Raw genomic sequence first — 24,554 nt, 5'->3', positions numbered from 1 at the left:
TAGAGATCACTTTCACTCCACGCAAAGCAGGAGAGAAAAAGCTAGCTATAAGGGGTTGAAAAAACCTCTTCAGAAATTTCACAACAGCCACTCCACACAACACGATACCTCATCTATTCCGGTGTGCAAGAGAGGGTTTTTTTTCCTTATTTTTCTTTTCACCAACAAGGAAGAGGTAGGGGGATAAAAAAAAACCTCTCCACACCACCGAGCTCCTTGAATCACTCTCTTTGTGAGGGAAACCGAGCAGAGAAAAACGTTAATCTTTGTCCCAAAAGGAAGACTGCTGGAATGAAAGAGGACACACATAGCATAAGGGACTTGGGGAAACGCGAGATCCTTTAGTAAAACAACCCTGCTGGAGGGTTGGATATGTTATCACTTACGATGATAGTAATAATAATAATAAAATAAATATGAAAGATAAGGGACAGATTGGAAGAAAAGGTGAAACGGGATATGTTTCTCACTTAAGTGACACTTCCATCTCAAGGAAGGATGATGGAAAACGATTTTTCAATACGATAATCGTTTATAAAAGTTAATCTTAAAAATATGCAATGCTTGTATACTTGCAAATTTATCAATTATAAGTAAATTTTAATAAAATTTAACAGCCTTATTGCCATCAATACAATTTCATTAAATTGCGGATAAAAGATTCATTTTATAAATAGAAAACAAAATTCATGAATATTGGTTCGTTTTTGTAATTGTATACTCGACAGTAGATAATACTGGATAGCAAGCTCCACATTCGAAATCTTGAAAATAAGATAATTTTATGACATATTTTTTTTAAAAAAAAAGGAAGGCAGTTAAGGATACTAGTATCTTAAAATTGACCTTGATTGATATGATGAGAAAATTGAGGAATTATTTCTGGCAATAATTTTTAACTGCCCTCAGAGTATGGATTATTATCATGTAGTGACAATTTTAAAGTTCAATATCAGAAATAAATTATATAGCTTCAAATTTTATAGCAGATTAGAATTTTATGGTGAAGCAGATTAGAAAATCAAATGGAATAATATATATCGAATGCTGAAGAAAACAACTCAGAATATTTTAGATTGTGTACAGTTAGAAAATATTTACATGATTCAAGTTCACATTAAGGTGGGGAGGGGGGGTGCCTTCATTTCTTAAAAGGCACCAAAATTAACGTAAAACATAACTCATCCTTCTGTAAAGTATGATTACCTAAATTAAAAGGTATGAAGTAACTGTTTTTAAAAAATAGATTAGAATACTACAAGGAATGAGTAGGTGAATGAACTTAATCAGAAATATATTAGCAAGAAGCCAAGAAAATTTTTTTTCCAACAAAAGTAAATAAAAAGAAATAAACAGGCCAATATTTTTAATTTTACAGTTTATATATAAGAGTGAGAGAGAGAGGAATGAATGAAGTGAGAGAAGCTCGTGTGAATTCAAGATATTAACTAAAAACCAATTGATTACTAAAATTATATAAAATTTTCAGCATAATTATTTTTGTAAGTGTTTGCATTTATTATTGTCAATCACAGAACAAAAATTATTTATACCTACTTAAATGATCAAAGATTTTATAACATATATATAAAAACATGAGGGGAGGGATAAACGCATTGAATTCAATACATCAGAAAAATTTCTCAAAATTTAATATTCCATAACTTCTTATCCCTATGGGCGCAGCAAGTATATTTCTTTAGTATAAATTCTTTAAAATACGCCCCATGACTGAATAACATTGCTTAAAAATTGATATTAATGATACAGCAATAACTGGTATTAAGTTCTCTTTTGTCAATATATTTTGATGCGCCCAGATGCATCACAATGTCCTAATAAGCGATCCTACTTGTAAATAAAATCGTTAATCAAAGTTTTAATTTGTAAGTTGGGAAAGGTTAACATGAGGAAGGGCAATAACCGGTCCCAACAGGCCTGTAGTAACACGGTAGTTAATTTAAGTACTACTTGTAGCCCATCTAGTGACAGATTTATGAGGTTTGGAGCGAAAGCAGAGGGTAGAGGTTTTTACGACTTCCCTTAATCAAATCCGGAATTAATAATGCGGATCGCCAGGAGGATAGATGACTATTAGATGGGAGAGATTGCAGTTCCCGATTTGGTCAGAACATCAAGGAGATTCGTGACTGGCATTTGGAAGAGGAATCTGTTTACTAGATTTAGAGTCGGGTTCATTCCCTGAACTATAAAAGTAAGGCAGTTTTTGTTTTTTTAAAGGCACGCGCTGGAATAATTCAAGTGTGCTAAAGGAAATTCTATCATGTTGTCACACTGCTTTGTTGCATACATTTACTATAATATTTAACAGGAAAAGATTCAATGAAACAAATTTTAAGAGTGCCTAAAAAAGTATTATATGGAAATGCACATGTGACAATATATGGTATTTAAGGTTTTTAAAAAACAAAGCAATAAAAGATGTAGGAAATATCAAGAACACGAGGCTATGACAATCTTTTGCAAAATATTAAAACCAAAAAGTAGCCTACCTTTTAGCCCTAAAATAAATAATTTCAATTTTCTTTTTATATTAAAATATCGGATAAGGAAATATGCACAAATCACTGCTTGTTAAAAATTAATTTCTGCGATCGAGTATTTATAATAAAAAAAAATATTATTTCTTAAACCTATTTTATAAGACTTTTAGTATTCATGTATTTGATACTAAAAAAATTATAAATAGAACACTGCAATATTATATGCATCACTCAGCATTGGTATTATTAAAATCTAAATTGCTACAGTTTTACTTAGTTAAGTGTGCATGAAGCTCACAACATCCAATTACATGAAGTTTTTTAAAGTAAAATGGAGAATTCAATAAATAAAATTAATTAATAATTAATAAAATCAAAGCTACATTCGTTCATCATCATCCCATAATGATGATGAACGAATGAAATCAACCAATCAAATGCACTAGTAAAAAGTATGAATTAGAAAAGAATGAAAAGTATTAATTAAAAAAAATTATATACAATTGCAAACCTTTTTTAAATATACAGCACAAACGATTATCTCGTTTATATAATGATATACTTAAAAATATCAAATGCAGATTCTAGTTTGTTTGTTTTTTTAATGGAAAAAAAAATTATGGTCCTTTTCTACTATTCAGTAGAATTAAAATTAAGCTTAAAACTATTTAATGCTGAAATAAAGAAAAATATAGTTAATAAAATTTAAAAGTTGTATACATACATAAGATTTCAATTGAATTACAAAGCAAATTCATTAAATCGAATGAATTCTAGAAAATTTTGTTCAATATTTTGTGTCGTACTTTTTCAATTCTAGGCAAGGAACTCATACAGCGACCTCTACAGTCATTTCGAAAACTAAATCATCAAAAAGTATGCTGTTTCAGATATAGATGGCAGCACATAACAAGTTATATTTTTGTTTTTCGGTTATTTTTAAGAAATAAATATAACAAAAAAAGAAAAATTATCAAAATAAATTTTCCCAAAGCAGAAAAATAAACAGAACTGGTTATGAAAATAGATTTCATATTAAAAATGGATAAAAGCTATCTGAAATTTTAAATATTTGTTAAAATAAAATTTTTCCACAGTTCTTTAAACATATACAGGTTCCGCACAGTTTTTAAATTATAGAGAAAGAATTCACATTCAACATATCTTGTTTTAACAAATGCAATGTCTTAATGTTATATAGAAAACACAATAGAGGACAAGGAAATAAATCTAACTAGTTTTATTATAAATTCAAGATACAGATTTACAAAATATATACAAGGAAAAGAAAATGTTAAAAACTCACCACATCTTGACATAAATTTCAAACATTGTGTCGAAAATCTAAATTCTTCTTTACAATAATGTTAATTTATAGAAACTAAAATATTTGTTTTTTAGCTTCTTCAGAAAAACAATTACTTCTGACATATAATAGTGCATCATTTTATACAAGAGAAAAAAATTAATGATTTTTGAATACTTTTAATACAGAATTTAAATAGATATGTACAAATTTTCAAAAACAATAATTTTTTAAAAACTTAATGATAGCGTGATTTAGTTCAGATTCATATCATTAGAAAATTTATACAAAAGCGTCTAAGTTTGAAAAATGTGCCACATTTATGAAAATTCAATTACATACCCATAGATATTAAGTATCCATCTAAAAAAAAAATTTGAAAAACTGCAAAAAAAAAAAAAAAAAAAAAAAAAAAGGAAAGAGGGTCGAGAGAAAGAAAGGGGAATGATATTTCTTCTTCAGATGATAAATGAACACATTTTCCTTTTCTCTTTAAGTTAACATAAGATTTGAAAAATAAATAAATCTCTTATATCAAAATAGAAGGGAAAAAAAGAAAAAGACAGTTAAAATGTATTTCAATCAAAATTATATTTTAAAGGCATTTGTTTTGTTTTTTTCAATAGTCAAAAAAAATCTAAAAAAAATGGAGATTTTAATAAAAAGTTATTCGTAGAATCAAAATAATACGAAAAAAGAAGGAGGTAGGGAGTGTTAGGCAAAATTTTTAGTTAGAGTAATATGCAAAATTTGACCATTCATAACAGTAAAAAAATCTGAAGTTTGAGAGAAAAAAGAAAAACACCAACACCACAAAATAGCATGCGAAAAATATATTATACATCTCTATAAAATGAAAATCTTAAGTACAGGGTGTAAGCAATTTTTATGTTAAAAATTGAATAACTGTTGAAACGTAAAGGTAGATCAAACATTTTAAAAGTAAATTCTGATAGCCATGAAATTAATAACAAAAAAATATTAATTTAAGAACTTGAAAAGCAATGAAAGTTTTAGATTACATTGATATTAAAATCTTTTTATTTCTAATATCAACGAAATAAATTTTTAAAAAGCAAATTTAAAAATCGCTGCACCTAAATTATTCAAATTTGTTTATTTCTTTTTTCAAGTACTTACTCCATTTTAAAGGATACATATTTTATAAAACATTGAAAAGAATTTTCCAATCTAATTGATACAATTATATATAAAATGAACTACAATACGCTATATTTTAAAACAAAATCAATTCTTAAGAAACACCCTGTACATTTGATCATTAGAATTGTTAGATATTATACAAAATTCAAAATAAAAATAATTAATACCACACAAAGACATGCAATCATGCAATATTAGACTCATACATACACACAAGAAGAAAAAAAAAAAAAATGAAGAATATAACCTATTTCTAAGCACAAGACAGAAAGAAGTGTATCTAAATCTGCAGCAAGTACAAGCCAACCCTGTTTAAAAGTAATAAATAATTTCATTTACTGACACTGTTTTTATTGTTCAAATAGGTAATTTCAAAATGCTTAAAGAATTAATAACAAAAATTAATATTGTCAAGGTGCTTGAACTTAATTTTTTTTCTCACACTAATTCAAATTTATGACTTTATTAATAATTTTAATGGGGTTTTTTAATTATCTTCTTTAAATATAAATTTTCAATGGCTAACTTGTTGTCATCAAGTATGTATATAAATTGCCAGAATATATGTGGTCAAGATTTTATATAAATTTAAATTTAAGCATTGAAGTCTTCAAACTCAACGAATAAAAATCTTCCAAAGATTTTCTTTGCAAATTTCGATTTGTAACATTATTCTAACAATATAATTAACAATACAATTATTATTTCATCCCTATCCACATTTAATATCAATGATTTTTTTTTTTTTTTTTTTACTGTTTTACTCTTGTTCCAAAGTTTTCAGTGTCAGTACAAAATAGATTTTCTACATTATAAAAAAGGAAACACACAGGCAGGAATGTTTTGTTTTGTTTCCGGAAATGTTCAAAAAAGAAAGTGACAGAAAAAAATAAAAAAAGGTAAAATAAGATGGGAGTGAATGGAAAAGCATTCTGAAGGAGGTCGTTGGGTTGTTAGTGTTTAGATTCTCACCTGATTTGGAAGCATCTGACTGTGAGGGGGTGGGGGCTGCGGGTGAGGGGACGGCTGCGACACTGGCTGCTGTGGCGGCGAGGGCCTCATGTGAGAATTCTGCGGAAGGGAGAAAGCAGGGTTGTTTTCAAGCAGCTAACACATTCACTAGGCAGACACTACACCAGACGGATGGAGTGGCAATTCACTCTTACCCTTTTTTCTTAAGTTAATTCAGCCAGATTGGAAAATTTAGGTAAAATGTTTTACATTTTAAGGGATAAAGAATATCTATTCAAAAAGTATTTTAACTTAAATATGCTAAAAATACAAATTATGGATACAAAATAATAATTATACCTTATTCAATACATTTAATCTCGATTTAGAATCACAAAAATGCTTTTAAAAAAAATCAGGAACAGTTTTTTCAATGATTTCTTATTTATATTGCTTAAGAATTAGAATCAAATAATTATTATTCATATGATTAATTAACTGTTAAGATTGTTAGATTAACTAAAAATTGTGAAATTAGTATTCTATTTGTTTGTAATTATTCTATCATGATTCTTCGATCACTAAAAAGATGTCAACTCTCAAATAATGAAATCAGAAACAATGCTCTAGGCAAAAAAAAAAAAAAAAAAAAAAAATCAGACCAATAAAATCCATCATTCGTTAATTTCAAACAATGCCAATTAAAATATATGGAATTTGTCCCATCAAAATGGGATCTGAAATCAAAATTTATCGAATTGTCTTTGTTTTCATCAATTTTTGAAAGCTTTAAATAATCAGAAAATTTTATATAAAGATATGAGATTTGCACAATTATAACAAAATGGTCGATCCATTAAAAAAAAAAAAAATCAAAGCATTAAACAGTGCATCCTTACAAAGAAATCTAACTTCCATCCATTTTGCAGATGGTTTTCTCACATTGGAAGAATATAAAATTTCTTTTTGTAAAACAGAAGAAAAATGCACACAGCATTCGTAGGTCAAACTGACCAAATCTGACAAAGTATTTTCAAAAGAATGATAATAATGCTTCTCTTGTTCGATTTAGCAAGTAATTATAAATTTATACTTCTTCTGTAACATGCATTTAAAAAAAATGTTCAATGTACTTCAACTAATACCATTTCTCAAGATTATTTTTCAGAGAATTCTCTAGAATATTCCATATCATAATCAGTTGTATAACAAACAAAGAAAAAAATTGGATAATAATAAAAATCCACACACAAAAAATTGTAATTTCGAAACTTGTCAGCTTGAAATAATAAGATATAGTTTGAACTAATGCATATTAAAAAGAATAAAACATTTAAATTATTTAATGTTTTAAATATTTTAAAATAAATCTTAGGACCAGTCTATTAAAGTTTATCATATAAGATAATTTAATTTTTAAAATATAGATATATATCATCTAAATCCTGTCCTAATCTAATATCATTATTTTTAAGTTTGTAAAATTATATAAAAGAAACAACATTCGAGAAATTATATATTGATGAACTATTAATTCAATGAACAATTAATTCAATTTAATCTTTTAAACAATTTAATTAAATTAAAAAAACAATTTAACAAATTTTCACTACGTTATAATCAAATATATCGCAAGACCAAATTTCTTCTAATCAATATGGCATTATGAATCATACTGTAATAGTCCGAAAATGAGGTATATAAAAAAGAATTCTGGCTTTCTTTAATTACACAGCAACATGCCACTCCATCATTTGACTCTACAGATACAATAGGCAAAGAAATTGATGAGCACTGCAGAGTTTGCTACAGAGAGCGACATTTGCTACATTGAAATGACATGCACAACATATCTAGAAAAGTGAGATCTAAGAAAATATAAATTACTTCTCTGTCAGTATCATTCATCTAAAAAATCAAAGAAATGAGGGAAAATAATAAAGCTATTTAAAACAAACTTCCAGTACTTGCGAACAGTATAGACACACACAGATATTCGGATCACTATATCTTAGTGAAATGATATATAAAAAATACAAATCAGATATATTGAAATAATTAAAACATATATACATACGTAATGAATTCAAAACCTACCGAAATAAATAACGAAAAAATCCAAGCATCTAAAACAATGAAATGTAATTCAAAGAAAAAAAAAATACTTTTCTTCTTCTTATTGTAAATTATATTCACACATCTTGTTTGTAGGATTCGCTAATAGATGGCAGCATGGTCACTTAAATTCACTGCTTTGACTGAAAATTTCATTTTTTTCCTTCCCCCCTTAGTAGCTTTTTAATGGGTGGGAGAGAGGGGGGATTTTAGAAGTAAAAACGTTCAACTTCATATTTATTATCACAAACTGAAAATATAATAAGCATGAGCACAACTGAAAATTGAATACCATAAGATAAGAACCAAATGAAAAATTTAACAAGGAGGGGGGGGGGGGCAAAAAGCTACATTTTAATAAAATGACAGAAAATAGAAGAGATGTTGAAAATATTTTCTTATTAAAAATTAATTTAAGAAAATACAAAGCAAAGGATTTCTTAATTACTCGTCCAGAACCCTCATAATTCTCATATATGAAGTGTCATTTAATTTGTTTCGTTTTATAAAACTTCTTTAAAAGTTAATAAAATAATTAATTTTAATTTCTTAATCTAATAAAGGAAATAAATGGCAATCCACAAAAGCCGTTTTTCCATTGCATTCTTGAAAAAAAAATTCTTAATTTATAGAAAGAGTATACTAAGATTTTGTAAATGAATGAACTGACAGATACTCTTAAACAGAAAAAGAAATAGATAGTATAATCTTTCACACCACTTCAAATATAGATACAGAAGAACACCTGCCGAAACAAAAGATGATGATTTCTTCATCTGTGTCCACGCAATTCTGAAATTCAAATTCTTTCCAGTGCTTAATATTGAAACATTTTGGGGATATTTGATTATAAATATATGTTTATTAGTCCATTTTTGATATTGAAAATTTGATTTGATATAAAATTCAATTAAGCAACATTTAAAAAAGTAAAAAATACAGCACTTCAAACTCTCCTGTATCATCAATTTTTTTCCTCTCAAACACATTACAGATAATTGTTTAGAAAAACAAAATCGAAAAACGGAGTGATATAATTTACAATTTTATTTTGGAAATTTATGAATTATTTTCAGTTTCTATAAGTAAAATAAAAGGCAATATTGATAAGTAGTCCTTAAATTATTTAACTTGTAGTTACAAAGATATAGGATAGATGGCAGCACTACACATTTATAATAAAATGAGTTTTAAATTACTGTCTATAGATGGCAGCACGATAGGTTAACATTGAATCATAGCAATTTAAAAAGTAAGCAGTGGTGTGTCTAGAATTTTAATTACTTGTTTTATTAAAATAAGTATTAAAACTTACAGGAAAGAAGCCTGCTGGGGCCATTGGACCTCCAGGCATACCATCATTTGGCGGAATTTGACCTAGCGGACTCGGCGCTGTAGGATTCTGAAAAATAATGAGGCACATTAACTACACAACTAAAAGAGAGAAATTTACTTTTATTGAATAATTTTGAATTCAAAGAAAAACTTCATTTTAAATGAAAATATAAGTGCCCATGTAAACCAATATAATACAATTTCTATGACTCTCCCATTTAATAACGAAACGTTTGAAAAAAGTCGCTGTTTCTGATCTTTTCGAAAAAAATATACCCAAGATCTCATGCTATTGTGAGACAACATAAAATCAAATAGTTGCATAGTTTTCTGAAATTTTTATTTATTTATTACTTATATTTATACATGTCTTATAATTTTAAGCACACACTGTCTTTTAAAAATTGATTGCGAATATCTAATTCTTAACAGTCAAATTAATTTTCACCCATCAAACAATATTAGTAAGATTTCTTTGTATTTCAAGTTTGAATAGAATATACGTCAATATTTTAGCACAGCAGACAACGAAAAAACAAAATGTTTATAATTACAAATTTTCATCACATACTGATCATCATGTTATTGCGATTATTAATATATTGATAAAGATTTCATTGATAAAAAAACTTGTGTAAATTTGACCTTGTTTTAGAAATAGATACAAGAGAGTAATTTTGCAATAGAGTAACAAATGTAAAACATTTCTATTTCGATAACATTGCCCCGATTAATCTGAATTCTTAAGAGATATATAACGTATTTAGTTTAACATAGAAAATATTTATTATACTTAATAAATAAATAAATAATGCATAGTACAAAATATCAGCTGTAACAGATATGTAAGCCTAAACATGGATTCTGAAATTCTATAATTAATTTTAGTAATTTTATTTCATTAAACCTTTGTTTTCGGAGTAGCCAATTGTGGATCAACCAGGAGTAAAAATATTCAGTTTAGCTGTGAAATTTATTCTCGTAAATCTACTTTCAGACGCAGTATTAAAATTAAATAATATATCTAATTGAAGAAGATTTTACATATAAAGAGAGAAATGAATCTAATATGTTTGTTTTTACACAGAAGTTGTGAAATATTATTTGTCCTAAAAAATTTGTTTATGCAGTATGAAGGAGACACTAATAATTCTGGCTTACAGAATAAGTTTGACACTAAATGATTTATTATGCCGCCTGTATTGTTTCATAGGGAATAAATTCCTAAATAAAGCAAATTTCAATATACATATTAATAAATCCTAGATTCTACCGACTCTATAGAACGAGATAGAACAGAAGAGAAAAATAAAATACTGTGCAAACTATTACAGTGCTTCTTTCAAATTAAATATTTGTAATTAAGATTAAGCAAGGAAATTGTCTAAAAGAATTAATTATATATCCTAAAAATTATTGGTCATTACAAAAATTTCATTTAAACCTTATTATTAATTATTTTTCTTAGTTTTTGAATATCATTTTTGATTTTAAAAGTGGTTCGTTAAAGAATTTATACGATAGGATCTATCATATAGTAATAAGGACTAGATTCGTCCATATTTTACTGGCTTCTAAATAAAAGATAAATTAAAATCTCAAGAAGAAATATGCACAAACATACAATTAATTATTATAAAATATAATGCTAATTTAAGCATCAGTAAAATTCAGCAATAATATTTCTGTGATTCAAATTCAGCAATTGCCTAAATTACAATAATATAAAAATACGGTAATTACAGTGTAATATACAAGTTCAAAAAATTATCTTTTCTCAATAACACTTTTAAAAAGACCTACAGCCGTAAGTATAATCTCAAGCACTGTGGAATAATTAGATAAAGGTTTTAAATGTATTTAATTAGAAAATCAATTTCAGTTTCAGTAAAATGCCAGCAACTTGTAATTTTTTAATGGAATGGTAATATCATTTACAAAAGTGTTAAACAATAGTCATATAATAAACACTTGTACATTTTTAAATGTTATATTTTTTATTCCTTAAATTAATGAGATTTTAATCCACGAATTTAAATATTTTTTAAAATAAAAATTTTAAACATTTTTTAAAGATGTCGTAACAAAATTTTTAAAGATGTCGTAACAAAATCATTTCGAAAAGTAAAAGATAATCAACGAAATGCATGCGACGGGCAAATGCGTGAGAGTGTTAAATAAAATTTCTTCCTCTTATCAACCGAAAACCGGAGTAACTAATGCACCGATTCACAAAACAAGGGTAGAAAGACAGTATTTGGAAGAGCCGTCGACTTTCGGGGGCGCGCTTTCCCAACGGCAAGGACGTCTATCAGTGAAGAAACATCAATCGGTGCATTTGGCAACATTTATCGCCTTTCTTGGCGGTGCGCAATGATACTACTTGGTAAAATATAGCATTTTTAAGACAGACTATTGACAGCTTTTAATTAAATATTTCCAAAAATGGATGGAATATGTATAATGCGTGGTATAATATATCATCTAGTGTAACAAATATTTCAGAATATCTTTTGCTCAAATTTCTAAATAGAACTTTTTTTTTTAATTAAAAGTGTGTGTGTATATTATGAGAGAGAGAGAGAGAGAGAACAGTTATTTTTAAGCAAAGTCTAACATGGATATATTATTGAAGAAGATCACTTTTGTCACAGATGTATTGAGGAAGATTTTCAAGAGCTGCAGAAAAGCATTAAGTAGCACGATGTACATTATAAAAGTAGTAGATATGTGACAAAAAGAAAATAGAAGTTATGTGAATGAATCCAGAAAGAATATAAGCATTCTAGTTCGCAGAGCTACATTTGCTGCAAAATAAAAAAATATCAAGAGAAAAGTGTAAAATTTAGAGGCCTGAGAATGCTCTTAAATACACGGGCAGAAATAGAACAAAAAAAGTATATTACTATTATAATCAATAAAAATTACTTAATTAAAATATAAATTATAATTTTGTGCGGTAAACATTGCTTCAGAATATAAAATTCCGTCCAAGACATAATAGCATAAAAGCACTAATGAGAAACACTGTATTTATATCAAAATTAAAAAAAATTGAATAAATAGGAGGCAATAATCTCTAATTAATAAGATAATTCGGAAATCTGCTATCTGAAAAAAGTCTACAAGACATTGGATAAACCAAAATATTTCCAAAATTCCAGAAAAGACAATGTAATGGATAATATTTTATGGAATATAAAATGAAAATTGATACGGGTGAAAATAACGAAATGTAAAAGAGAATAATACATAGCACAAAGAGAATAATAATAGATTTATAGCCATGCCCTCATTTGACAGTAATTGAGGTGGGGGGGGAGGTATCATTTAGATATCCTTACTTCTGCATTCAAAGGAAAATCGGGAATTATTAGTTCACCCCAAAACCCACGCAACAGATCCTACTACAGTAACTTTAAATAGCAATCTGTAAAATGTATCAAAAAGTTTTCTACTCCAACCAGCTTTAAGCATGCTTCAATCAAAAAAAAAAAAAAAAAAAGGGTTTCACAGTTCATTGAAGACCTTTTTCCAGCAACAGTTGTCGACACTAGAAAAGAGATTTCTGGAAAAGCTCCCTCTGAGCCAGATTAGTGCTCGAAAATTTTTTGAAAGCCAGCTCCGGACGTACAAGTAACAAGATGGGAAAGGGAGGACGAACGGGGGTAACGATTTATCACCATGGTAACCAGGCGAATCACTCGCCGCATCATGCGAAAGTTGGCGAATCCTAAACGATAAGAAGCCCGCGGAAGTGAGACGAGACACGTGCAGCCTGAATGTTGACGCGCGCATGGGGACCTCGAGTAAATAAATCACTCATTTTAGAACTCTTCTCGGTTGAAACAGGGTCGTGGAAGGTTGGGTGTCCCGCGGTAACTGACACCTTCTCAATCATCGGTTACAAAGCTCTATTTTATCAGCGCTGTGTTTAAAAGTTCTCAAATTTGGATGTAGAACAGAAACACCAAGGCATTCTAATTAGTAAAAAGGTCAAGGCGATTTAGAACATTAAATGTCTCAGAAATAAGAGACAAATGTTTCGGATGCTAGCATTAGCTAAAATGCGTCATCACTGAATGATAAAAATTAAATCAGTCGGAAAATATCAGGGAGTGGCAACCAAATTTCAACAAAAACGGATCATGTTACATATTATTTAGTAACGTGTTTAATAGTCAAAAAAGCTATTACAATTGTCAATCAATTACATAATCAAAATTCAATTTATTACATATTTTTGTTGAAATTTAGCATTGAATAAACTTTCAAATTATAAATAAAAAAATATTATTTTTTCAATATAAGTATTCAGAAAACTTTCAATATAAGTATTGAGTTGTTCACCATATTTATACTTTTTAAATTATTTCATTCACTAAAGTACAATTTATAATAATTCCACCATCCAAGTTATTCTGTACGTCACAGGATTTGATAACAGAAAAATATTTAAAAGGCCGTTGTATTGTAGAAATTACTATTACTTTCAATAACACAAAAAATGAATTATGGAATATTTTTTAAAAAAATTCTTAACTGATTAAAACTAGATGTTAAAAAGCCTCCAATAGGCAGATCCTTAAAATAAAATAGAATAACACGCCCCCTCTCCCTTTTGTCAACGATACCTTATTCTACGAAAAATTGCCACTCTAAAAACTGTTTAATAAGGGAAAGGAAGTTAAATTAATAACTTCGGGTTGTGAATTATTTTTAAACACAATAAAACACTGACCTTATAACAATATTACATTAAAGCAGTAATTGCATCCAGCAGCATATATTAAAAAAACACTGTAATAAGTAAATATGCTATAAAAGTGCCACAAATGAACTTTTAAGCATCCGAATCTAGTGGGGAATTCTCGGATCATCTTTTTGTCTGGATGTATTCCATCTTCCAGGTCCCCCCCCCAAAAAAAAAACTTGGGTGGCTCACATATGATTAAAATTTTTGGTTTTGGAATTTTTCGGGACAGGGATTACTTCATTAAGCACAAATAAAGCTTACTCATAGTCACAAATGAAGCTTTTCCATTTTGAAATAATGATGCTTTCTAGCGAAAACCTCTGACGCACATCTGAACAATCCGTTTAGAATTCAAAATGTTGTGATTTAATGGTTAGATTTATTTTTAATCCTAGTTATTAATCATGCATACACAAATAATATCTATAATTATTTTCAGTAAACGAAGAATCCGCATGTAAGATTATAACGGCGGAAAAAACCAAAATTGTGTATAATTTCGTACATCTTTTAGGTTTAAGAAGAACATTCAATTATTTAAGAAGTCAGAAAAAACCAAGATAATCCGTGAGCTTGTCCATAACAGACTTTGGGCTCATCTCTTCATAAACACAGAGTATAACTAATTTATTCTCTATTCAAGCCCCAGATGATGCATCTGAAGCTTCTTCATGAAATGTTCAGTTGATGAAATCCAAACCATCCCTTGAATTTTCCAAGGTAACTGATATTTCTATCAGTCCGCACAATTTATACATAAATGGCAACAGTCACATAAATGCAGAGCGACTACGCGCTGGAAAATCTGTTAAGTTCATTTTGCAACGAAACTACTAAATGAAATCGAAACGGTACATTTAATTAGAAGCCTACTTAATTATCTGAGCAGGTCGTCCGGGGAATCAAGAAATTTCAAACAAGGAGTATGTGAGGTTGCCAACACAGCTGGCAGGGTGCCATCATATCCTCTCTTTCTCTCAGCTCCCCCTTCTCCTCCTGCTCTCACCTATTTACCTTCACTTCTACGAGGATTACGTCTATAAAATATGGAGAAGGAGTGTATGTGTGCATGCATGAGTGATAAGGCAATGCAAGGGAGATCGATAAAGATAAAAATCGATAGCTGGGTTCGTCACCTTTGGTAGATATTGTTACCAACCAAAATAAACGCAGAAAATACTAGAAAAATATGGGTTTGGTGTGCTTAAAAAAATATAAAATTATTCCAGTAATTAAAAAAAACAAGTATTTGAGCAATCATTGAATTAAAAAAAATACTAATTTCCTTTGTTTTCTCGTGTAATGGGGCTGATTATAGCAGCAGATATTTAGAACTTTTTTTTCCTTTATAATACGTTTCGAGAAGAGAATGCAAAAATTTGACAAATACAAATTTTATAATTACCGTTTGTCTTATAGTCTAATTTTGCATAGTAATCGAATAATAACCGAAGAATAATTATAACCGAAAGAAAATACGTACAATAAATACATTACCTAGTACAAAATTTGAAACAATGAATTAACTTCGATCTCCTTTAATACAAATCTTATTTTACACGTTTACTTATTATATGTTGGCAAAAATTTGGTGGATTCAAACAATTTAATTTATTCCGATTTTTTACTCTATAGAACATTATATATCACAAATCCCCACCCACGTTCCTCCCACTTTTCAAGATTAAATTAGTTTGACCTTCATTGTCTTAATTGGATCGATTGTTCCAAACGAGCTTCACCAGCCGTTTCAAAATATTGATTTCTTATCTACTGTATCATAAAGTAAGGGTATTTTCCTGTTTAGAAGTTATAAATTGTCACATCATTAGTTAAGTTCTCTTTTGATATAATATTAACAAGAGAAGTACATCTGAATACCAAATAAATCTAAATGCCATAAGCCTGGAATCTGTTTAACTTTTTTTTAAATATATTAATATATAACAAATTTTTGTTTTTATATATTATACCAATTCTATCATATTGATTTTTAGCATTTCAAGCATATTATTCCACTTTTTAAAATTAGTTTATTAAGTTTAAAGTCCCGAGTTTTGAAGTAATACGATAGCTATTATGGAACGAATCTCATTAGACAATGAGGATGACATTTGAGCCGCGATTTCTCTCGACAATCTTCTGCATCAGAATAGCCGGACGATAAATTTAACAAGCGTCAGGTTCATGTACACGGTAAATCTTCCTATAGAATCACAATTTAAAACTGAGACTCTATTAATAACAACAAAACGTATGCAGCAGTGTTTTTGAAACGGTTATAAGTTTACTATCCTGTTTTATTGCCAGAATTTCATCTATACTTTTTTTTCTATAATACTATGTATGGATGGGTCTCTCAATAATGGTCCGACATTAGCGAGAATTCCTCTCGTTAATGTCAAAGGCTAACAGGTAAAAAATATCTCTTAGAATAGCCAATATTTTTTTATATAATCAGAGAAAGCAATTCAACATGTATATATTTAAAATAATACGCAAAAACAAAAAAAAAAGACCTCTCTCCTAGCTATAATCACTGTAATAATTTCGTCGATTTTTATTTCATATTAATGTCATCAACTATCGTCCCTCTTTTCCACCCTATCCGACAGAAATCATGAAACGTTTTTACTGCACATTCCCAAAAGGAGAAGCTTAGTAGAGTTCCCCAATAATACATCATTTAGCTAATTTATCGACCTCACTTAAATGTATACAGATGAACTTTAGATATGTCATCAATATTTATCCCTCCACCTTACTCCACGTTTAAAAGCCAAGGCAGGTCTCACTAAGCCGATATCGCATTTTCGTTTTTCTGCAAGCTTGACTAATCAGTCAGAATGCTCCAAGTTCACTGTACAAGTAAAAAACAGTATACTGGTTTCAATCAACATGATGCCTCGAAATTATTGTAAAATACTTCCTGCAGAATATTGAGGACATTTATTTGGGTCATTATGATATTGCATTTCTGGAGTTAAAAATTTCAAGCAAAATTTCATGACAGGTTGTACAAAATATTATCAATTATATCAGTGAAATTTATTTAACTTTATCAATAATGAAAGACTTTCATGACCATTCAACAAAATTACGATGAGCACCTCAAATATAAAATATCACAGCGACAATTTTTGCTGTCTTTCCTTAAAAGCGATTGATCGAATCCCATGGCCCATGCTTTGCTCGTTAAAGAGACTTGCCCAGGTGAATTTAGGAAAAAAAGGGAGACTTTTTGAGAACTCTCAGCGGATGCCTGAGCATACATCTGCTTAGTAACCATCAGTTCAGAGGAGTCTCTTTTGTATAACAGCCACTTAAAAGCATGGGCTGTTATTAAGGTTTTTAAAATGGTAGAAAATTTTTATCTTTGAAAAAGAAACTTGGGTGTTGTAGTATTCTGAGATGCTTAAAAACTCGAATGATCTTACGAAGGAAAGGGCAAAATATTTTATTGTTATGAACCTCAGTTTTTTTTAGATCTATTAAAAGCTCTAATGAACGCAGAATATACCAAGAAAGTACCAGAATATACCAGAATCTAATGAACGCAACCAATATACCAAGTAAGCAATAATATATATTATATATACAGCAGAAACTTTTTTTTTTAGATTTAAAAAAAAATGTTTATAATTGTCAGGAGAAGCGTCAATACTTGTCACCAAGCGTCATACAGGAGCATGTTTGAGAGAAAGAAATGCTAAGGAAAGAGAAGCAAAATACCGTCAATAGCATCAGAAGAATAAGAAACCTCGAGCAGGGGGGGAAAAAATCAACAAATAAATCTTTCGGCAGTGGAAGAAGACGTGAGGCCGTCTACATGAAGTTGTTACAACAAATAATAGAGCAGAGGTCAAACCGCTTTGCGCTAAGTTTATTTGATGGGATCGAAACTGGAGATGCACCAATACACGCTATACGTTCGATTCCCTCCCCCCTTTGTTTACGCTGTCAAAATGCTAAGTATTATATACATACACACACATATTATATAGTTCTAAAAAACAAGTGATATAAATATAAAAAGATATTCAAAAAGCATATACAATTTATGATTCGGGTATTTTAAACATAATCCTATAATAAAAAACGGGTGGGGGTTGAGTTTGCTGTACTTCATATATCACATCATATTTTAGTTATCTGGCAAATAATAAAGTAAAATAAAAAGTTTAGTCAGTTTTAGCCCCATTATATATATAATGTAAGCACAAGATGAAAAATTTTAAGAAATTCAGAATCTTTTTCTTTCTATTCTAGTATTTTCATACTGAGTGTAAGGGTGAAATTGACTTCAGAAAACTTTCCTACACTTTATGAAAAATCTGAATTTTGAGGGCGGAGGGTCCGAAATCGAAATCCACCGAAAAACCATCTTGTAAACTCACGCAATGCGAAATCTGTCTGGCCCAAATCTCCTTCCTTCGGTGTGATAAGAAAGTAGAAGTAACAACATCATCTGATCGTGCTTTCAAAATTACTAAATCCTTCGGAAAATAGCTCTAGTATTATTTCAAAATGGCACGATGGTACGTTAATATGGCTGAAAAGCTAAATAACGTATGATAATGTTGAGATTTTCAAGTTCATATATTAAATCACACTCCCTCCCCCAAAACGTAAGCGGATGAAAATTTCGGAAGTTCATCAAAAAAGGGTTAATTTATAAAAATAGCAAAATTTAATAACTTCAAATTACATTCATAATTCGAATTCGGTAACCGTGATTTAAAAGGCTTACCGAAATTAAATTTCGAAGTCTGTCCAGTCGGCTCTCATACCAGCGATTACTCGTTAAAAGGGGGAGGGGGAGGGAAAAAAACGAATACTGCATTTTAGAGTCAACAAAAAAGATAGATCCCTTCAAGGATTTTATATTTCATAACTATTGTTTGGCAATGGCATGCAAGGAATTCTCGGCCTTAGCCAGAGTCTACAATTTAATGCGAAAGGAAGGGTAATGACACCTTTATTAGAAAATACGCAAAAAAATTTAAGACCATTTCTGTACTTTTTTTTTTTTTCTTCTGATGACCTAGTCTAATAAATAATCGAGAGGGGAGTTGTAAAATGGAACAAAAAATATTGTCACTACTCGACACAGTATTATTTACCAAGATATATAAATTAATGAAAAACAAAATTATGTATTGGAAAATTATTCAATTGGGAATGAATGATTGCGAATATTCAAGTTATAAAAGTTCGCAGAGTTCTCGAATGACAATGCACAAGGAAGAGAGAGAAAAATAAAGGAAAAACTTTATGAATAAAATAGTATTATTTAAACCATAGGTAATGAAATAACAAATACTGAAATGAAAGGTAAAAAATGACGTCTGTTCCTTGCCATCAAATCAAAACATTTAAGACAGTCAGACCTAGACGGTCTGAGATAAACATCGAACTTCCGCGTTCGAATGATTCAGTGTCTCGGTATATTATTTAGTTCAAATATTGAGAACAAAAGCATGCCATAAACATCGACTCATTCAGCTACCTTCTTTGAAGCTACAACGTGAAAGTTGTTGGAGATATGAGTCACATCTAAAATAAAATAACTCACTTTATCATAAAAATATTATCATTAAAGCCGTAAGTAGAAGAAATAAAGCAATAATTTCAATAAAAATAGTTTTTAAAAACTCATTTTTATTTAGCGTATAGTAAAAAAACAGTTCATTCATTAGTATAAATAATATCGGATCCATTTTTTTAAATCATTAATTGATGGCGAGTCAGGTTTGGAATTTTACGATATTATTCGTTTAACTGAGAAAATATGCTTTCAAAATAGTATTATTAAAGTGTATTGGTATCGAAAATATACAAGTATAAATTTAAAAAAAAAAAATTCGCAATTACACAAAATCAGAAAAAGAGGAAAGCTGGAAACTAAATTTAATCTTTACAAACACGAAAAAAAATCGGTTTAAATAAAAACGTACAAAAAAGTAAACTTTTAGATTAATTCGCAGTATTAAAATGTAAACCCATGCACAGACAAGAAATTCGAAAATTAATATCCGTTGCAACAAATGCGTTTTGCTAATCAAGACACATTATTTGGGTGAAGTTAAATTTCTGCACAGGCAAGAAGAAATCGTTCTTGAACATTATTCAAAGACTGTGAAAGAAAAACGAACTTCAAGTTTAATGTATTGTTGAGAACACATGCTGACGATTCTCTATACGTCGAACTTTTAAGATTCATGAGAGGAAAAAAATTATGAGAAATTTTGATAAGGAAATTTTAATATATAGAAATACACAATGCAAAATTTTAACCTCTTTTTCAAATAAAAACAACAACGCTTAGTTAATTTTCAAGATTAGTAAAGAATTACCAAAGAAATTTATTTTTTAAAATGTACAAATGACTATTTTTCGAAATTGCCGATAAAGCAGTAATCTAAACAAACATTGCCACATCTTTTTATTCACCCGGCTTTTTACGTTTATTACTATTGTAATTAGACTCTCCATTCACATTTTTAAGATTTCCGTAATAGGTATAGATTCTCGCTATAAGAGATTTAAAGCAGAAATCATATATTAAGACAGTGTTTGTAGAATATAATCTAAGATTAGCATATGGCTCAGTAGTAAGTGTTTATTACTTTCTCGTGAATGACGTTTTTTATTGCAATAATAATTGGCGCAAAAGTTTTTTTAAAAATTTATATTCAATACTATAAATAAAATCAACGGTTAACATTTTTTTTTTCTCTTCTTTCTTTCTTTTTCTGCAGCAGATATACACAGTTTTTAACAAGAAAACTTTTGTTCGGTATACAGAAATTGCTTATCTCTTGATGATCTATTAATCCAGGACAAAAGTTCGATATATAGAAATTTCTCATATATTCGATTTAGGGTTTCACGATGCATAAAGTAAAACTAAGAGCAAGTTATGGAAGAGAGGGGGGGGGGGGAAGCAAGTTCTGGAATTTTTTTTTAAAAAATGGGGGGGGGGGGGTAAAGAAGAAAACATTAAGAAGGGAAAAAATGCTAGTTGTTACACACAAAAAAAAATTATTACATATAATTTTACAGCATCCAAGAACGTAAAAGTATAAAATCCAAGTGTTATTGTGCGTACTTAAGAAAATGGCGTAAGAATTATACTCTTACAAAGAAACAAAACTCCATTTTTCGAATACCTTTCTCAGCGTTAATCAATTATACTCGAGACTTTCTTAACACAAATAAATGACTTAAATATAAATATATGCTAATAGTGACCAAAATAAAATGTTTTAAATATCGTTAATTTTAAAATTATGATATTTTGAATGAGCACAAATAGTACAGTTTCACAGTGAATAGCAATTACTTTTTTTTTTTTTATCAATGTAAATGTTTAACCTAATGAAATTCGGAACAAACCGAATGTCCAGTTAGGGAATGAGATCCCATCGAAATCTCAATTATGCGACGGCACAAAGTATTTACAAAAAGCCGTGAATTTAATTTAATTCAATTTTGAATTTTCTTTTTTCGGAAAGTTTTTAATGAAATATGCTGCGCCGAAACTCAAGATATGTATTAGAGCTAAATGTCGGAATGTATAAACAATTAAAACTCTTCAAAAGGTTGGGGGGAAATCGATAACAATGCTATTCAAATATGAATTTAAAAAAAGAATAGGACATCAATGTCCTTCAAATACATTGAGAGGTTAAAATTTCGATTTTCTTCTAATAAAACTATGAATTAGAACAGTAAAACTAAAACTAGAAAATTCGATAAAATTTTACTCACATTCTTGAATGCCGAATTCTGAATTTTTGGAGAATGTTAAAATGGCTTAGTTTCATTAGGTTTCATATTTTAATTTTCCAGGATAATGTAAGATACCAAATAACTGATATAGTTCAAAAATGAAGGCAATTTCATCAGCCAACATAAGAGCATCCTCTTTATAGTTTTGAATTAATGTCTTCGGATTACTAATCGGACCCTCAAAAAAGCATTAGAAGAGGGAAAGCTTTTATCGGATGAAGCAAAAGAATTTGTGTAAATGACACCGTAAGTGCATGTCCGAATTTAAATAATACAGAAAAATTAAAAAATCTAAAAACTTTGGAGAAAGTTTGTAGATGTTAAATTAGGTTATACAGAATAATAATATTGGTATCATTTTAAGTAATATTTCAGAAAAGATCTTTTTTTTTCAAAAATCTCATTTGTATTTGATTTATTCTAGTTGAGATACCATTAAAAGCCACTAATCCCAATTTTCATTTTTATTTTCAATTTATGATCATTTTGAATATGATAGAGACTCACTAAGTCACAGACCTGCTATTACAGCATGCTTCAAAGAAAAACTTTCCTTTCAACAATATCTCACTACATAAATGCATGAACACGCTAAAATTAAAACGATGTTATTTTAGAATACATACAAAATCAATACCATGCAACGATAGAATTTTGCATTCCTTTCAGCAAAAATTCCAATTCCTTTCAGCAGAAAAAAGCCTTTCGTGGTGCTGCCATCTATTAATTAAGTCTTTAAACACTGGAAAATGAACTCTACCCAATGATGTAAATTTTACATATTTCTACGCACTAATCAAAGCAACTAGACTTGATTAAACGTAAAAATTAGTGTTTAGTAAGTAAATTTCAAAAGCAGAAGTACAAAAAGAATTAACAATATATTCGTATTTGAGAAATGGGGAAACAAATGCTTACTAAACGGTCGATAATAGTCATTTTCACAAGTTCACGAAAGGAACAAACTATCTCATGTAGAAAGGTGAAAGAAAACTGTGCTCTGAAAACATCACTATTGCAAAAGTAATTAATAACTGATGACTTAAAAGTGATGCAGTACCGAAAGTCAAGAACATAAAATTATATTCAATGTTTGTTATTCATGAAGAATTTCTGCGTAGCGTTTCAAATTCTAATGGATTTCTTAACAGAATAGTTTATTCACTTCGTCTATAATTGAGAGGGTGTAAATAAAAATATAATCTGAAAATATAGAAAGCGTAAATCTTTTATAAAATAATTTTAGAAACAGGAATAACAGTGACGATTTTTTAATAATTGTTTGATTCTTGAAAGAAGCATATTATTGAAAATAATTATCACTAAAATTTTATTACACTAAATTTAATATTCTCATTCACACAGAAAGATAACTTAGTTATCGTGAAATGAGTCATTAATGAAAATTCAAATCCTACAGTACATTCTCTCCCTCCCTCCCCCCTTTTCTATGCGATATCTATTCATTGCAATTACTTTTCATAGTTACTTGTTATGTTTTGAAATAATTACATACTTATTTATTTGTTCACGGTGCATGAGTGAGCGTGCGCGCGCAGTTTCTATCCCTTTCACAAAAATAGGCTTGAGTGCATTACTTACATCGCACAGAAGAAGATATAGCCAAAATGATAAATAATTTACTGTTTATGACAAGGCTTGTTAAAAGGTGCAAACTATACTATAGGTGAAAAAGTCTCGACACATGTAGAATAAATTATGCGTCTAAAACATGTAAGTGAAAGAAATAGAACAACAAAATTAAAATTATGCTACTTTACGAAATTTTCAAAGAAGTCACTTATGACAATTGTTTTCTGAAGAGAGACTTTAATATTGCCTATTTGTGAATATGAATCATGTCTTCTTCAATCAAAGCAATAAATACATTGGCATAATTAAAGTATCGGGCAATTTTCCGCGAAGGATATTAATTTGAATGTGAAAACCCATTTCAAAAAATAAGAATCTTATGTTTTGTAATTCGCCACAATACTATTTTTTAATAATTAAAAAAATATTTAAAAAATGAATGAAAATTAAGAGATTTAAGTACGAATATCGGATAAATATGGATAAGTTGAATTATGTTTTGTTTTAAATAATTTAATAACCTCACTGCTATGAGTGGAAAGGGAAAGGAGTGCAACCAATACATATTTTTGTTAACTACCAGTGACAAACTAATCAAACTAAGAATAACGTGAGAAACTTCTAATTTTCCAAATTCAACAAAAGTAGTAGAGATATAGCTAATGATAAGATATTTTTTTTGATGAAATGACAAGTTTCTAATGATAATGATGATAACAATAATAAAAGTGCTAATATTTGCAAAAATTTGCGTAAAAATAGGCCAGAGACGAGAAGCGAGCTATTTCTTTTTAGTGATCCAGAGCAGCACGTGTAAAAAAAAGTCTCGGTCGACTGCCGGCGTCACATCCGGCCACCGGAAGTGACCGGCGACTCCCAATGCGGGCAGGGGTGGATAGGGATGGGGAAGAATTCTGCGCATGAGCGGGGATCCTTGTATTTGCAAAAAAGACAATGACTTCGAAACTGATATGGTAGAAAAGACCCGAGGTCAGAAGAAGATTGAAAGGGGCACAGCGTATAAAATGTATATTGG

The 24,554-nt window shown here is 29.1% G+C and overlaps 1 protein-coding gene across 3 annotated transcripts in view; it reads right to left on the bottom strand.

The window, feature by feature from the left end:
• LOC129976742 (single-stranded DNA-binding protein 3-like) overlaps positions 1-24,554 on the bottom strand; it is a 297,319-nt gene that overhangs the window by 152,559 nt on the left and 120,206 nt on the right. For 2 of the 3 annotated variants that reach the window (XM_056090468.1, XM_056090469.1), the window contains exons 6-7: positions 9,356-9,442; positions 5,947-6,045 (exon numbers count right to left, since the gene is read on the bottom strand). In XM_056090468.1, coding sequence (XP_055946443.1) covers positions 5,947-6,045; positions 9,356-9,442 — 186 coding nt within the window. The remainder of the gene's footprint in view (positions 1-5,946; positions 6,046-9,355; positions 9,443-24,554) is intronic. The other variant, XM_056090471.1, reaches the window with a different exon arrangement.

The sequence above is a fragment of the Argiope bruennichi genome, chromosome 7, assembly GCF_947563725.1.
Source record: "Argiope bruennichi chromosome 7, qqArgBrue1.1, whole genome shotgun sequence".
Taxonomy (NCBI): Eukaryota; Metazoa; Arthropoda; class Arachnida; order Araneae; family Araneidae; genus Argiope; species Argiope bruennichi.
This window is presented reverse-complemented; position numbering and strand designations above follow the sequence as displayed.